This window comes from Homalodisca vitripennis, chromosome 4, assembly GCF_021130785.1.
Source record: "Homalodisca vitripennis isolate AUS2020 chromosome 4, UT_GWSS_2.1, whole genome shotgun sequence".
Classification (NCBI taxonomy): Eukaryota; Metazoa; Arthropoda; class Insecta; order Hemiptera; family Cicadellidae; genus Homalodisca; species Homalodisca vitripennis.
The window spans coordinates 175872486-175889354 of record NC_060210.1 but is presented as its reverse complement, the minus strand read 5'-3'; the positions used below and the strand labels follow the sequence as shown (position 1 = coordinate 175889354).

The 16869-nt window shown below is 32.9% G+C and overlaps 1 protein-coding gene across 1 annotated transcript in view; it reads left to right on the top strand.

Moving 5' to 3' along the window:
- Nucleotides 1-16869, top strand: part of LOC124361308 (hemicentin-1-like) — a 150750-nt gene that overhangs the window by 91357 nt on the left and 42524 nt on the right. Inside the window, exons 32-39 of the mRNA XM_046815354.1 lie at nucleotides 2088-2238; nucleotides 3816-3910; nucleotides 5331-5490; nucleotides 7265-7383; nucleotides 9083-9232; nucleotides 10181-10312; nucleotides 11326-11444; nucleotides 15545-15689. Of these exons, the coding sequence (XP_046671310.1) occupies nucleotides 2088-2238; nucleotides 3816-3910; nucleotides 5331-5490; nucleotides 7265-7383; nucleotides 9083-9232; nucleotides 10181-10312; nucleotides 11326-11444; nucleotides 15545-15689 (1071 nt within the window). The remainder of the gene's footprint in view (nucleotides 1-2087; nucleotides 2239-3815; nucleotides 3911-5330; nucleotides 5491-7264; nucleotides 7384-9082; nucleotides 9233-10180; nucleotides 10313-11325; nucleotides 11445-15544; nucleotides 15690-16869) is intronic.

Below are 16869 nucleotides of genomic sequence, written 5' to 3'. Positions count from 1 at the left end.
CCAGTTGTGAAGTGCGATCTACAATAAGATTTTTGTTGGTGAAAAATCACAAACCAATTGAAATTTATCGCCAGATTTGTAGTGTTTATGGTAAAGGAATAATGAGTGAAAGCTAAATGAGGAGTGGTGGATTGATTTTTAAAAGTGTTTACAATGAGCATCCCAGTGGTAGGCCTAATCAAATTTTGTGCCAGGTGGGTTCCAAAAATCCTAATGGAAGATCACAAAAAACAGAGACTTGCTGCAGCACTAACATTTTTGGAAACTACGACAAACGTACAAACCAAGTCATCGATCATATCGTAACCATCTACACACGCATATGCCAAAGAAACCGAGGAAGTATCTGCAAACTTTATCAGCAAGAAAAATCATGGCTTCTGTGTTTCGGGATGCTCAATGAGTGATTCTCATTGTTTTTCTTTAACTTGGCCAAACTGTCAACTCAGAGAGGTATTGCCAAGCACTCAAACACTTAAAACGTAATGCAAAACAAGTGTTGAAGAAAACTCAGCAAGAAAGTTTTGTTTATCTATAACAACGCTTGTTTACACACGGCCAATCATACCCAAGAGCTCTTGGATAGGAAGTTTTCCATCATCCGCTATACAGCCCATATTTGGCCCCAAGCGACTACTACCTGTCCCAGTGAAGAAGACATGGCTCGCTATGCAAAGATTTGACACTAACGCTAAATTGCATGACGGTGTAAACCAGTGGTTGAACCCGCAGGTGGCAGAGTTCTGCAGAGGGTGTATTAGAAAGCTTGTATCACATTAAGATAAATGTCTTAACTTAAATGGTGTTTATGTAGAAAAATAGCCTAAGAGTTTACCTTCAAATGTAAACAATAAAAATTGTTATTTTCCCTTTGTTAATTTTTATTTCACAACGTCTGTTACTTTCTGAACAGCCCTCATAGCTTTGAGGATATGAAAGTAGTTTAGATAAAAAAAATATTCAAGAAGGCTAAAATGGCTACAATAACAGTTTTAGTATTAATATTATTTCCTTTCACTAATAGTTGAAGACACATATTCTTTTTTTTTTCATTAACTCTGTACCTACACTCTTTGAAGATTTATTAAATTAGGCGTATAGCTTTGTTGTGGTTAGACACATAAGTTTCAAACATAAAAGAATATGTAATATCTAATAATGTCTACATAACATCTAACAACATCTGCTTGCTTTCTAATAAGGTCTCACAACTAAATAGGTGTTATTATTGGAGAATTCAATAAAATATGTAAAATGGAAGTAATAAATATTTCATTATATTTTCATGGATATAATTATTTTTACATATTATATAATTATCCTTTACAAAATTAAATTAAATTTGTTTAATCATTTAAAATATATGTTAATAATCTAAGCAACAGAATGTTTATTATTTATTATATAGGATGAATAAAATGTCCGGACCCTCCCTCCCTCTATTTTGTTGTAAAATTTATATAAGATATCCTTTGGGTTGTGATGCAATGTGGAAAGGAAGTTTCATTTGGTGATTTTGAAAATTCCTTGTCCCCCAAAAATGTGGGATATGGGGGCAACTCAAAAGTTTTAATTGTAAACCCTTCGCAAGTGACCAAGTGACCCCTTGCAAGCTTTAACAAGCATTAAATGGTCAACATTGCAACACAGTGTCATGTATCCAGGTGTTCTCATTGCTATCTGTTGCTGGTAAATAATATTTTAAAATCGCTAATTATTTGTGTACAATACCACTAGTATCTTCCGTTACTAGGACATCAAAAACAAAAGTAACAATTTAAAAATAAATGTGTTTCCGAATTTTATACTAATTTACTATTTTGTTAACTAATCTTGATATTAAGAAACCTGTAAAAAATGTCTAAGGTATAAACACTAGAGAGTGTATTGTATGTATACATTGTTTAGTGCCAAGAGAGCAGTTTTCAGCTACAACTGAAAACTGAAAAGTCAATAACAAAACCAATGATATTTTTAGAGCAGAATTCTTCCATAAATAACTGGGTTCACCTTAGAATAAAATTACCTGCAAACATTTATGTAATCTATTAACGTGGAAGTTGAAAGTTTGTTGCTGTTTGTTGCAGTGAAGCCAGTGATTACTGATTGGCAGACAGAGGTGAGTGTCTTGGAGGGGGAATTGCTAACTTTGAGCTGCGAATCTGAGGGCAAACCATCACCCTCCATTACTTGGCACAAGGAAGAACGTCTTCTCACTTCCCATGGACCTATCTACCAGTATGTATTATCAGCTGATCTTACCACAATATTCATTTATTAAAATTTATAAATCTGTAGAAATATATTTAAAAAGGACTTCTTTTAACTTTTAAGTAGAAAATCATGCAACTTTAAAATTTAAAACAATTTTTAAAAGATTCAAAATGATACTCTATAACTCTTCATCTTCAACAATACTTAAGTACAAAAATTTTGGACAAGTAGATTTACTACTGTAATGCCTACACACACACACACACACACACACACACACACACGCACGCACGCACGCGCACACACACACACACACACACACACAAATAATTAACAACATCATTATTTTTAGTATAATGTTCCTATATATATTTAACTAATTTGAGAATAAATGCAAGTCCTTGCTTGCTACAAGATGATTGCTTTATTATGTGTCCTATTGGTGTTAACAGCCTATACCACAGTATTTATTTGTTGTACAGGCAATATTATAATATGTTATTTATCAAATATTTAAACATATAACTCTTTATTTGTAAAGGTTATATATCAAATAAATTTTTTAATAATATGAATGATATTTTTAATAGGACTACAGCTAAGAAAGAGGATTGGAAATTACACTTGCAAAGCTGAAAATAAATATGGAGTTGATCAGCAGCATCATCATCATCATCTGACGTTTCCATTATCACGGGTCGTCGTACACAGCCTCCTCCACTTTTTCTGTCATTCCAGGTCTCCTCTTCCTCCACCTGCATTTTCTGTAGTCCCCTTCTCTCTATGTCTTTCCACACTTGGTCCTCCCATCTTCCTCTCGGTCTTCCTCTTTGTCTTCTTCCTCTTTCCTCCTTCTCCAGTGCTATTCTAGGCATTCTATTATCTCCCATCCTTTTCACATGCCTCATCCACTGTATTCTTCTTCTTCCCATTGTCTCTTGCAGTGAAACTACCTTCAATCTTTCTCTGGTTATTTCGTTCCTTATTCTATCTCTTCTTGTAGTCTTCTCTATCCCTCTTAAAAATCTCATTTCTGCAGCTTGCAATCTGCTTAAATCATTTTTAGTCCACGTCCACGTCTCTGCTCCATATAATAAAATTGGTTGGAAATAAGATTTATACATCAATACTATTGATTCTTTCCCTATGTTCCAACTCCACACAATCTTCTTCACCATATTGAAAAACTTTCCACTCTTCCATATTCTGTTTCCTATCTCTTCTCTTATTGTGCCCCTATCTGTGATGATACTTCCTAAATAACAGAAATTCTTCACCTTTTCAAGTCTTTTTCCTTCAACTAACACGTCTTTGTTATTTCCTTCCCTTCTCCCTACTTTCATTACTTTACATTTTTGTATGTTCATCTCTAAACCATATTTCTTCGCCACTTTTGCCCATTTGTTCAACTCTCGTTCTAACTCTTCTTCCCTATTTTCCCATATCATTATGTCATCCGCATATGCTATCGTCTTAAGTTCTTGTGCTCCTCTGTTTCCTTGTACTTCTAGAATAATTTGTGTTAAAATAATATGAAATTCTATGAAATTCTAAAATAATATGTTAAAATAATTCAATAATATGAATGATATTTTTAATAGGACTACAGCTAAGAAAGAGGATGCTGGAAATTACACTTGCAAAGCTGAAAATAAATATGGAGTTGATCAGCAGCAATTAGCTGTTATTGTAATAGGTAAGCTTAACACAACACTTTAGTAGTAGATATACTGAACTTATCGACAAAAATCTTATTACTTTTAATAGCCCATATTTGTGGAACATAAAACTATTTATCAAGTACTTGTGGAATGTGAAATGGAGGTTTAGAGTACTTTGTCAGCTGTGTACTCAAATCCCAATATATTAAACAATATATCAAGTTCTTTATTTCATTTAATAAGCTTCAAAATTAATTAGTGTTCACTGTAAGTCCAATGGGCTAGGTTATTTATCCTTACTATAAAAAGGTTGAGTAGCCATTCATCCAACTGGAGAGGATCCTTTGTCTATTGTGTGACCAATTGACATTGTCAGTTATACTTCTTATCTTTCAAGAGTGTTTTAGCTGTAAACTTTGTTCCTGTAGGACAGAGATTGCAGGTTTACCACAGAGCTAACAGAACCAGAATATATAGAGAGGAAACGTAAGTGTTAACACAATTTTGAAATATGTGTGACATAACTTTCTTGATTTTAGAATATAATAATGAATATATACATCTCATCCAATGTGAAAGTTCTGTATTGTTACTATTGATATGTTGAATGTGACAAGTACTTGCATCATATAATGTTATTACTAGTCTTTGGGATCAGCTGAGACAGCGTCTGTCCCACTATTAATGTGTAGCCGAGTCACACGTGGGACAGGATCTGTTCCGGCATACTATGGTAGCCGATTAGTATGTGGGACACTTTCTGTCCCGTGTTGTAATGATTTGTTCATGAAATATTTACTTGTTAGTCAATTAACCCTTATAAGTTAATTTTTTCAATTTGAATGTTAAAGAGTTAATTTTCTAAAAAAAATACAATGAGCTGACATTTATCCATTAGTATTTAGAAGGGCTGTAATTTTCACATATATATTTTAAAGTCACACTATCACATTTATAATCTTATATCTGGCATGTTTAGGATATAAGAATTGTCTCATTATTTCCAAATTCATATTGTAAAGCCAACTAAGGTTTAATATTTGATAAACATTTAATTCTGTATTTATTTTATAACAGGATGTTTTATGTTTTTTTTAGAATAATAACAATGTCAAATCAATCTAAGGTTATTGAAACAATGAGCAAAAAGTATGTGTCATTGTGTCAAAGTATTGGTAATTCAGTTTCCTACAAGAAAACATCCACTTCAAACCATTCAGCTAAGTAATAAGTTATGTGAAATCCTGCAGGCCAGCCAAGACAGCCAGATTTGAACAGTGTCAGTACTCACAGCCGTTCAGAGTCAAATACTGCGGATGCCAGTGGGTTGTTGACATTGCTTTAAAGGTTTTATATGTTAAGTGAAGGTGTTAATTTGAACTTGCCCTGTGAATTATATGTATATATCATTGTAATTATCACAGGTTATAATGTTGAATTCATTTTGTCATTCAGTTCCAGCACAAATTATGAACAATGAAGAGGAAAATGTCCTCTTGTTCAGCAACACCTCTGAAACCAAATTGGTCTGCCTGATTGATGGAATACCTCAGCCAGTGGTATCATGGTTGAAAGACTCAGTTGTTGTCAAGGAAAAAGATGATCATCGTCTGAGGTACTACATGGCATGCATGATTAATCATCTTCACCAAATAAGAGAATGTATGGGTGGGAAGGAATGTATTTGAGAAACTGCCAGGTTAACTAACAAATTGATTTTTTAATTCTCTGTTGGTTGCAATATTTAATTATATAGGTATTCAATTATTGGCATGGTATTAATTAATATAATACTCATATTTGCTCCCCTCCCCCCATACATACATTATTTTTTATTTATATAATTTATATTTATTTAATATAAATATATTATAATTAATAATTATTATAATACATTAATATAAATTTACAAATTAATTGAGTCATAACTCTGAGTCTTTATTTTAAAATATTTTATCATGGCTAATGGTGGTTTGAAATATTTGGCTGGCCGCCCTACTGAACACATTTGTTTTAATGATAACAAAATAAAACCATATATCATATTATATTCTTAGTTAGTATTCATTAAAGAGAGCAGAAAGCAGGTTTAACATGATAACTTAGATATTTCTAAATTCTCTTTGCCACACTGGAAGTATATTCCTCATCTTCTTCATAGAGTGTTTTTTTTATCAACCCCCCCTATGATGAAGAAGAGGAATATCCCTCCAGTCTGGTAAGGTAAGTCTCCTCTTCTTACCCTATATATATTTTTATTTACTACTAAGTTATTAGTCATTAGTAATATTTAGTTATATTTTTAGTTATTACTTATATAGAATGAGAATTTTATGAAATCCTAGTTGTATTCATCCTTGGCAGTTTAAATTAGTTCATTTGAATTAGTAAGTTTCAACTATTAATTCGTTTTGAGTGTTTTAAGATAAATACTAAATTCACAAATGCTGAGCTGTTTTCTAACTTTTTATTGTTGATATAGTGAACAACTCTGAAAGTTGCTGTGACCAAGTTGAGAAAAAATTAGTCATGACAGAATGAAATAAGATATGTGAGATATTTATTTTTAATAAAATGAAGTTATATAGCCAGGAAAATTATAGTTCAGAAATCTCACTAGATAATCTGTTTGTTACTTATCATATAATCATGATAAGTATCTTTGTAGTTTTGAATATTTGAGTATTATTCTGTAAGTTATTGTTAAGAATATGTAAGTTTATCCCCATATCATGTATTCAGTAAGGTGTGATATTCTGTATGTTGTCATCCTGGATTAATATCGAAGTATTTACATTTCGTTACAGACATATTGGTGAAAATTAAAACCAAAATCCGCCCATTTATAAAATTAAAGTTCACAATCAGATTTTGGCATTATTGGTCTAGGTGAATATAAAAAGAAGAATTCAAGTTAAATGTATTATTTGGTAGTAACATATAAATAAGTTAAAAGTTTAATTGACACTGATAAAAAAGATTACTATTAAAATATAATGAATAGCAATAACAACATTTAAGTATTAATAACAAAACATTAGTTAAAAAGAAATCAAATACCTAATAATAGAGATCAAAGCACATTTTCTTAAATTGAAAAACTAATAAATCATGAGTGTATGTGCATTATATACACATATACAATACACATAGTAAATTGTAGTACCTTTTTTGTTTGTTGGTTTTGTCAACAACAAAAAACGTTAATGTATTTTAAAATCCTATTTTAATTGTATACTTTCTTTAATTTTACATGATTTTACTTATACAAAAATATATTTTACAGATGACTGAACTTTTACAACAGAATTTAATAAAGCAGGTTTGTTATGTATGATCTAAAACCCAAATGTTATAAAAACTTACAATGATAATATAATTTTTTTCAGACCAGAAAACAACATTTTAACAATAACAAATGGATCACAGGACTTGGCTGGAATGTATATATGTCACGTTGAAAACATTGCTGGTATTGCCCAAAAGATGTTTGAGGTAGAATTTTATGGTATGTTATACTGTTTACAACATAAAGTAAATTTATTAAGGTTTGGTCTTGTTGATAGATTAATTATAATATAAAGGCACATGATTGTATCTATACAAGTCATTATTGTCAATTAAACAACTTAGTCTCATTAGCGGGCTTCTTATTTTTAACCATTAAAAGATTATAATTGGAAATGGCAGGTACTAATCAGATTGGATTCAGTAAGCATGTCCTGAAGTCATCACATTTTAGTTGAATTTAACATGAATATGTACAGTTACAGTCATGTGCATATCACTCAGTGTGGGTTTCACTTATGAAACCTATGTAACTTGTAACTGTCACTTATATTTTTAGAATTTACAAGTGCTGATCGGAAAGTATCCTGTATTCGATGATTACTCCTCACGGCAGCTACAGTTATAAGATCCAGTCTGCACTATCTCTAAATTCTCCTGCTAGCATCAGGAATAGCTCTCATTCATAAAAAGTTAGCTGTCAGTCAGTATTCAGTGCATGTGTTTCTTTTCTTAAGCCTTCACTAATTTTTTTGCATAAAAAGTTACAGAATGTAAAAATTTGTGAATTTACACCAAGTTTTGTTTCAAACTCAGGAAAACATGTACATAAATGACTCAAATAATCCTGCAAGCTTTCAGGGGTAAACAAATGTTCCCAACTTCCATGAATTCTGTGCTTCAACCATTTTTTAAATTGCTGCGATTTGTTTAAAAGTGATCCATATTCTGATCACTCAAAAACATTGTGTGCAGTTAGTGATCAAAGCAGACTATTGCTTAACAGTGCATAAGATAGAGGAAGTTTTGGACATAGCAAAAATCATTGTTGCCGAAATTCTGGCCGAGGATCTGGGTTTGAAATAAGTAGAATTTTGAAGTCACGCAAAACTTATATGAAGCCATGACCACAGACCCTAACTTCTGGCTGTTCCAGAAATTGAAATTTCCACTCAAAGGAACTCGGTTTCAAACATATAAAGTAATTAATCATAGCGTAGCTAATGGCGATCCCGAAGGAGGACTTTGCAACTTGTTTCTCGAATTGGGAGACTCATTTGAACAAGTAAATTCTCATTCTGTCCAATGGAGAGTAGTTTGAAAGAGATTAAAGTTTGGTTACAATTATTGAGTTAGTTCTTCAGTGGTATCAAAATATTGGATACTTTCTGGACAGTCCTTGTATAGTAGTAGAATAACAGATAAAAAGCAAACATGATGTTATTCATAGTACAAGTACTTTCTATACATATACTTATGTATATATATATATATATACTTAAAATTCGGCTATTGCCATTTTTATAAATTTAATTAATGTATATATATATATATATATATATATATATATATATATATATATATATATAAATATACTTTAAATATATATATGTATGTACTTTATCTAATAAATTTGTGAGATGACTCACTAAGAAGTTAATATTTAGCTACAGTTAATTGATATTGCTTAAAACTATTTTTGTACATAAAATATTTTAACCATTTATCTTGTTATGGCAAGTTAAACTTAACTTGTATACATTATTTACAGAGAGTGATTTCTCTTTGTAACTTAAAATCGTATAATTTGTGCATCTAATCTTGCATTGTGAATAGTAAAAATTGCTTAGTGCAAAGGATGTGTTTCATCTGAAAACAGAACATAACAAAAAGCATACACTGTGTTATTTACTTTCTAGAACCACCCAAAATCCTGGAACAGAGCCCAACAAACATAACTTTGAGAGAACGTGATGACTACACCATTCCTTGTTCTGCTGCTGGAACACCGACCCCAGTAGTGAAGTGGAGGCGACATGAGATGGCCTTATTACCAGGATTCCAAACTGGTAAATGTTCTTTTGGGACTGATGTTTAGATGTATTTGAGTCTCCTAATATTTTACAATGTCTACAAACGGACATTATTTTATTGATTTGTTTTAGTTTAAGCGTCTGACAACATTCTACTATATTAAATAGCCATTATAAAACTATAATGATGCTGGATTAATTATTAGTTTTTATTGATACAATATAGTTTTATATCATTAGTGTATTGTTCAATCAATTGTAATGGTATAAATGGATAAATTATTATTTTTCTAGTAAAGTAAATTATAATTAGCCAAAGTAATTCCATTGCATAAAGGCAACGAAATAAAGAACAAATCAAATTTCCACCCTATTAACTTGCTTAGTGTCTTTATTAAAGTAGTAGAAAAGTTATAAATGATCAACTGACCGAGTACATAAATTAATATAAAACTTTAACTGAATATATTTAAAAAAATAAAAAACATTACAAATGTTTTTTTAATTTAAAAAGTAATATTTATTTAGCTCCTAGTAGGGAAAATGCTGTTTAACTGGTTTTTTTTTTGTTTTTTATATAGGCTATATAATATATATACCTGGAAATAGCATGTGACAACAAAGACAAATTGTGAAAGAAAACGTTATAATCAATAAGGGTAAATGACAAAACATTAAATTAGTGTAAAAATTATTTTTTAAATAGAGTTCACAACAGTTAATGGAACCAATAGTGATCGTTAGTAAATTACGGAGTAGAGTAGGATAGTACATTTGGTCCTTGGTTGTTTTTATACATATTAATAATTTAGTTAAAGTTAGCATCTGTGGAAAGTTTTATATGTCTGCTGATGATATGGCAATACTATTTGAATCTGATTCATTGGACTCAGTTTTTCAATTAGCTTCGAGAGACCTTTTAAAAGGGAAAAAATTGTTTGAAAGCAATAATATATATTAACATAATACTTTTGTGATTGTCAGATGAGATGGTGATTATGCAGGACAACATGTTGGTGTTGACCCAGGTGACATCGGCCAGTGAGGGTCAGTACGTGTGTGAGGCTGACAGTCCGGCTGGTCATGCACACAGGAACTACTCTGTCCATGTCATAGGCAAGTTTAGCATTCACAATATTAAACAATTTATACAGTAATTGGAAAGAAAATCGTGAGAATGATAATCTTAACACTGTCAACCCTGGAGTATTATACTGTCCCCCAGAAGCTATGTGAAACATACGGGGGAACAATTTTATTCCCGCAGATTTCAAGCTATTCAATTACTTATATTGGACGCAACATATATTTTTAATTGTGTTTGTAGTATTTTGTAGCTAACTGTTAATCAGTTAATAGTCAAGATAAATCATTTTTTTAAACATCTCTAACTTGTTTTATTTCATATACTGAGGTATTGTTAGATGCTCACAGCTGTATGCATCAAACAAACAACTGTGATTGTTTATTTTTACGTTTGTATTATTTTGAAACAAAACAGTTTGTTTACTTTGGTGTGGTATGTTTGTAATTTTAATATTTATAGCTATTTTATTGAAATATGATAGGTTTGTAAGTAGATTTTAGCTGTTTTATTGCATTTTACTAAAATAGAGAGAGATTATTTACTATAGTAAATATATAAAATAGTGTTTATGACAACTACTGTAAATAAATTTTTTGACACAGTGTCAGTGTAATTGTGTGAAACACACTTTATTTTGCATGTGTCCATGGCCCACAGTGCAAATTCATTTGATACCTCTATTGATTGATATGAAAAAATAGAACAGTCTTGAAGCCATGCATAGTACAATATAGATGCACTATAAACATCTGTTAAGATGAGAGGAGACAAAATATTTATAGACAGCGATGGAGGGGGGGCAGAGGTTTCTCCCATATGTTCTTATTTTTTACCTCAAATTTATAGTTAGTATTAAAATTTGTTCTTTAAGTCTCACAATTAGTGGCATTTTTTATTCACAGAACTATTTATTATATTTCATGCCAACCACCCAATGTTTGTTTTGTTTTAGATGAAAACTGCATTTTATTTTATTTTTGCTTTACCTATTCGTATAATAACATTGAAAAACATCAAGTTAAATAATGTTCTGTCTTTACAGTACCTCCAGTTGTTGTTGATAAATCTGTAACACCCTTAGACATTGTGGAGTCCAACGAAGGTCTTCTCACCTGTCCTGTACAGCAAGGATCACACCAATCCTCTGTCGTGTGGCTCAAGGTACTGTAACAAATATTGCTCTTAGTTCCATAATTACCCAGTACAACAGCACAGTGAATGTGATTTTGAAATATTCTTGGTTTGAACTTGACTCTCTATAAACTAACAAAAGAAAAATATGTCTTTACAATGATTGTTTTATAACAAAACTAGCGGGCCCGGCGCGCTTTGCTGCGCATTTCAATAATTTTTTGCAAAAGTTGCCCGCGGCTTCGCACGCAATTTCCCGTTGAAAACAGTACACTATATTCACTTATTCTTTTTCTATCACATTCTAAACATTGCTGAGATAATTGATAGTCGTTCCATCGTGAGCCTCTTGGGCGTATTATGAAGGTATGTACCATATTCCTGCCTCTATCTAGCTGTTACCCACGGCTTCGCACGCAAATCTTAAGAACCGAAGTCCTTATATTACTTAGTAAATTTTTTTTTTTACTATAATACATTTTAGATTAAATTAGTTATATCTCCGATGCCACGATTGAGCTTGCTTTGTTGTCTCGATCGAGAGAATATGTACACACGGAGTTTTGAGAACCATACTTCTGTCAAAAAAAAAAAAACTAAGGTTGATTTTATAACATTCTTTATATTTGTAGCCAACGTAAGATAGTAATTATGATATCTGCATTACTCTTCTGATCAAGCATGAGCATGGTTTATATTAAATAAATATTGCAGTTAAAGGTGAATTTTTACGTCAAATTTGAATTGTATTATCTGGATAGTAAAGTCTATGTTTAACAGTGATTGCAAAAACAGTTTAAACAAAATTTGTCGTTTCTCTTAAGCTTACTCTATGCTTTAAAACTATAAGTGTAATATATGTTTACAAAGAACAGCTGATTAAAAATTTGAAAAGACGTTAACATATGTTTGCTGCAATGCATTTCTTATGGGTATTTCTGTAACCAGTGGGGCGGAATCCTGAATCGGGAAAGGGATGGGCATAGCTTATAAACCTTCTCCGTGGAAAAATACATATACGTACAAATTTTCATCATGATCGGTCCAATAGTTCACGATTCCATAAAGGACAAACATACAAACATTCATTTTTATATATATAGATTTAGATTCAACGAGGCATAAGTCGTGATAAACTTGGACTGTTTGATTAAAGTTGTAACATAGACAACAACGCTGGCAACCTGCTCGTGTCTTTGAACAGCAGTGGTGTCTTTGCACAAGGGTACGCAAATGACTTGATTCTAGTGAGTGGCAAGTTCAACGCTACAGTCACAGATTTGACCAATGCTGCTCTGAACATCATGAGAAACTGGTGAGATAGGATGTGCCTCAGTATCAACACTACTAATGCTGCCATGGTTGTCTTTACAAGAAGTCATCTGTTGGAGGTTATTGGTATATTCATAGTGAGAGGCTCTTCCATTGAGTTAAAAGTCCGAGCTTTAGTAACTGGGCATAATCCTTGATAAGGTCCTAAACTGGAAACCCCATCTGGAAAGCGTTATCACCTGAGGGAAATGGTTTTTACTGTGATAGACGTATGATAGGTGGGTCTCGGAGACTTAAGCCGAGGCTTTTGTATTAGCTTTATGTCTCCGTGGTCAGACTTGCAATAACATTTGGGACTGTTGTCTGGTGGCCAAAAATGGAGGCCAGTTAGCCGTAGCTGGTCTGGATAGCATTCAAAGGATGGCTTGCCTTGCTATTACTGAGCCTTTTCCAAGTGCACCAGGTGTAGCTCTAGCCAGTTGCCTCAACCTCGCCCCCTTGGACATTGTCATTCGGACTATGGCCAGGAGGAGTGTCTGCTATCTTCAGCAAGCGGGACTTTGGTTGGCCTTGGGCTGCAGCAGGGTTAGCATCCTGATTCAGGGGAATGCTCTGCACATGATCTCTGATCAGATGCCACAAAGGTTTTCTTTGAACAAACCCTTCAGGATTGTTATACCTTGGTCAGAGGGAAAGAAACCTTTTCCACTAGCGGAGCTTGAATGGGTTACAGACGATTCTAAAGCAAAAAGGGGCACAGGTGCCGGAATTGTAGGGGTGAGAACACGTCCCTAGCTGGTGTTCCCTATGGGTCCTTATTTCACTGTCTTTAAAGCAAAAGTCACAGCCATTATGGAGCGTGCTCATGAGAATCTTTGTCTGCGATATAGGAATAAGACGATTAGCATTTTCACATATAGCGAGCCAGTACTGAAAGCATTGAACTCTTTCTTGTGTGTCCAATTCCACCGCTCAGACACATCCTCCCGACGAAGGAGTCTCTCGCTGAGATACTCGGGCTTCCCGGTTGTTAGTTCCTTGTGGACCATGCAGCAAGTCATCATTCTGCACACATCCTGCATTGCGATGATATTAGCGTCTTTTCGAGAAGGGGATACGTGATCAAATTTACTAAAGGTTGAAGATAAATTTTATGGTAGAATTTTGCAGCCTTTGAATTCTACCAGCGTCCTCCTTTGTAATACTATTTCCTTATGCAGGATAGCAATAGTTAATACAGATAAGACCATTGACTGCATGATTTGCATCTTGGCACACTCTGCCAGTAGTGTTCGGTGCAGCCCTTTGTGCAGCCCTTTCAAACGACCTACAGCCCGCTGAGCACTAAATGTTACGTGCTCAGAGAAGGTGAGATTGCTGTCAAGCACAACGCCGGCGAGTTTTAACACTATTTTTCACTGCCAACCTCCCGCCGCCGAGCTCAACACTCACACCACGTTCACTGAGGGTCTGCATCAGAGCTTCTGGACCTGTGTGAAGCACGTTACATTTGCCTATAATTTCTGTTGGGTTTTTTACATTATTGGAGCGAAAGGTTTTAAGTTATATACAACTTTAGGCCATTTTTCTGAGACCAGTCAGAGATATTCAGCAGATCGGAATTTATTTGTAGTATAGCTGTGTTTGCTGCTTCATTATCATAGGACGAATGTAACTGGCAGACATCTACGTAAAGGTGAGCTGTGCAGTGTCTTACACACCTCGGCAGATCAGATGTGTACAAGTTAAACAATATTGGACCCAAGCATCTACCTTGAGGTACACCTCGCAGTCTGAAAAGAGGACTGGAAAACTCATTTCCCAATTTTGTTACATGCAGTCGTTCTTGGAGATAAGATTTCAACCAATTTCGAACACCTTGATAAAACCCATAACAATTCAATTTTGCAATCAATATTTTATCAATATATTGATATCTTACTCTTACAAATCCAGGGTTCCTGTATCAGAGTCACGTGAAATTCCTCTTACAAAAAATGTCTATAGAACACACCTGAAGCCACTTTACCGTGCTGCAGATTGACATGAAGACCTTGATCTCCATGATCAGCTGCCACACCCTGCGTCCTCTACTGGAGTTTGTTGTGTTTTTGTTTTATAAAGTCCCACAAGTGAGGACTAGATAAGGCTATTTATGCGTGAGAGGCACCCAACTCCTAAGGGCTCCATTCGCGACACACTCCTGTACCATGCATCCCTTAGGCACAGGTCACTTCATTTTGTTGGAAGTCCCTAGTGTATACAAATGTATGTGTGTGGTATAATTCTAGACATACCACTCAAGACTGGCCATGCCCGAATTAGCACCACTACTGTGAGGCGCTGAGGACAACTGCCATCGCAGAGTTCACTTTGAGGCACTGGCCTAGATTCTGGGGTTCATCAAAAGCATGGTCACCTTATATATAACGCTTTATAAGCGTTTATATGAGCATGACCATTAATTGGACTCAGATCCCCCATTGGTCTTGAGTAACACTAGAGGCATTGTTACCCTATGGGAGGTACTTTTCCAGTCCGTTGGGATCACCCGAATTGAGTCAGTCCATTCCCTAGACTCACTTTACTCTGGTTTCCATTTAGAATCAATAATTTAGACTCATATGAATATGCAGAAAAAAATGCATAACTGAAAAATAGACATTAGATAGTTAAATTATACCAAGAAACAGAGGTTTGAGGGGAAAATGCTATATGCATTCTACAAGCTGGAAAGATCTAGAATAAATTATACCTTAAAAAGAAAGAAAGTCCTTAGTTTTCTGTTCCATCAAATAAATAACCATTAAGTGATAGTGCTTTTGTAAATTTTGACTTTAGTATTTATTTTGCTACAGGATGGTGTACCAATCAATTTAGAGGAAAATGAGAGAGCAGATGATACTCATTACAATTTGAAAGATGGAGGACTTTCTCTGAAAATAGCTGAAGCTAGGTCAGATGACACTGGAATGTACACATGTGTTGCAACAAATTTAGCAGGTTAGATAGTCAAGTATCTAATATTTTATAATTAGTTACTAAAACTGTATTTCTTCATTTTTTGCAAATAATATATTCTAATAAATATTATACTTTGTAAATCAATTATCTCAATACAATATTTTGTATCATAAAAGTGTTTAATATTTCAAGTTTATTCTAAAATATTTTTGGTTCCTCTTTACATTTTTAAACTTTTATGTGTAAAGAAGTATAATAATATTATATGATTTAGAAAAAATAATTCACTGCAATGGATATAAAAACAATTTAAAATTAGTTGTAGTATTTCGTCTTAATATTCTTAATAACAATATACAGATACCTGAACCGATATTAATATTGTAAATAACATAGATATAACAGTTTTTAACACAGAACATCTGAACCATTAATTAATGTACAAAATTTAATCAAATCAATAGAATAAGCAAAAATATTATAAAATTATTGCCAGCAAGCTTTTGTTTAAAATGTGAATTTAAATAATTGAATAATTTAGAATTTAAACAGCTTCTAATTATATTTTAATCACACTAAAGTGTAGGAAGAAATTCTTGATTAAGGTCTATAGATAACACGTTAAGGGCTTTATTAGGGTGTCACTCACTGGTCTCAAAAATCGTTTTGTATTAGTTGAATTTGTTTAGCGTTCTAATTGCTGAATGTTATCAATTATGAATAAAATTTATTTATATTAATAAAAATTCTGTCACCTTGACTTTGTTGGTACTGACACTTGGGACCTTGACATTATCCACATTAGGTAGTGTCCTTTCCATTTAGTCTTCCATGTTGCCTCGAGTTGGATCTTTGCTCAAAACATTTTGAACTTCATTATGAACAAATAGAATCAAGAACTGTCTAATTCATATGACTTAAAGTTTATGTATTCTTTCAAGATTTTTTTTGTAAGTTAATATAACTATGATTTATACTTTTAAAATCATACTTCTAGGTGGAAATATGATTGAAAACAGTTAGTTTTATCTGTTAACCAATATATGCATATTCATTCATGCAAAATTCTAAAATTTTGATCTGTTATATTTTATATTGCACTTCATACAAATATGGATTTATTCAGCCAAAATGCAGAATTCAGCATAACATTCATTCTTAGCAAATCTTGGTTGTAAAGATTCCTCCATTTTGTACAATTCAAACAGACAATTATTTT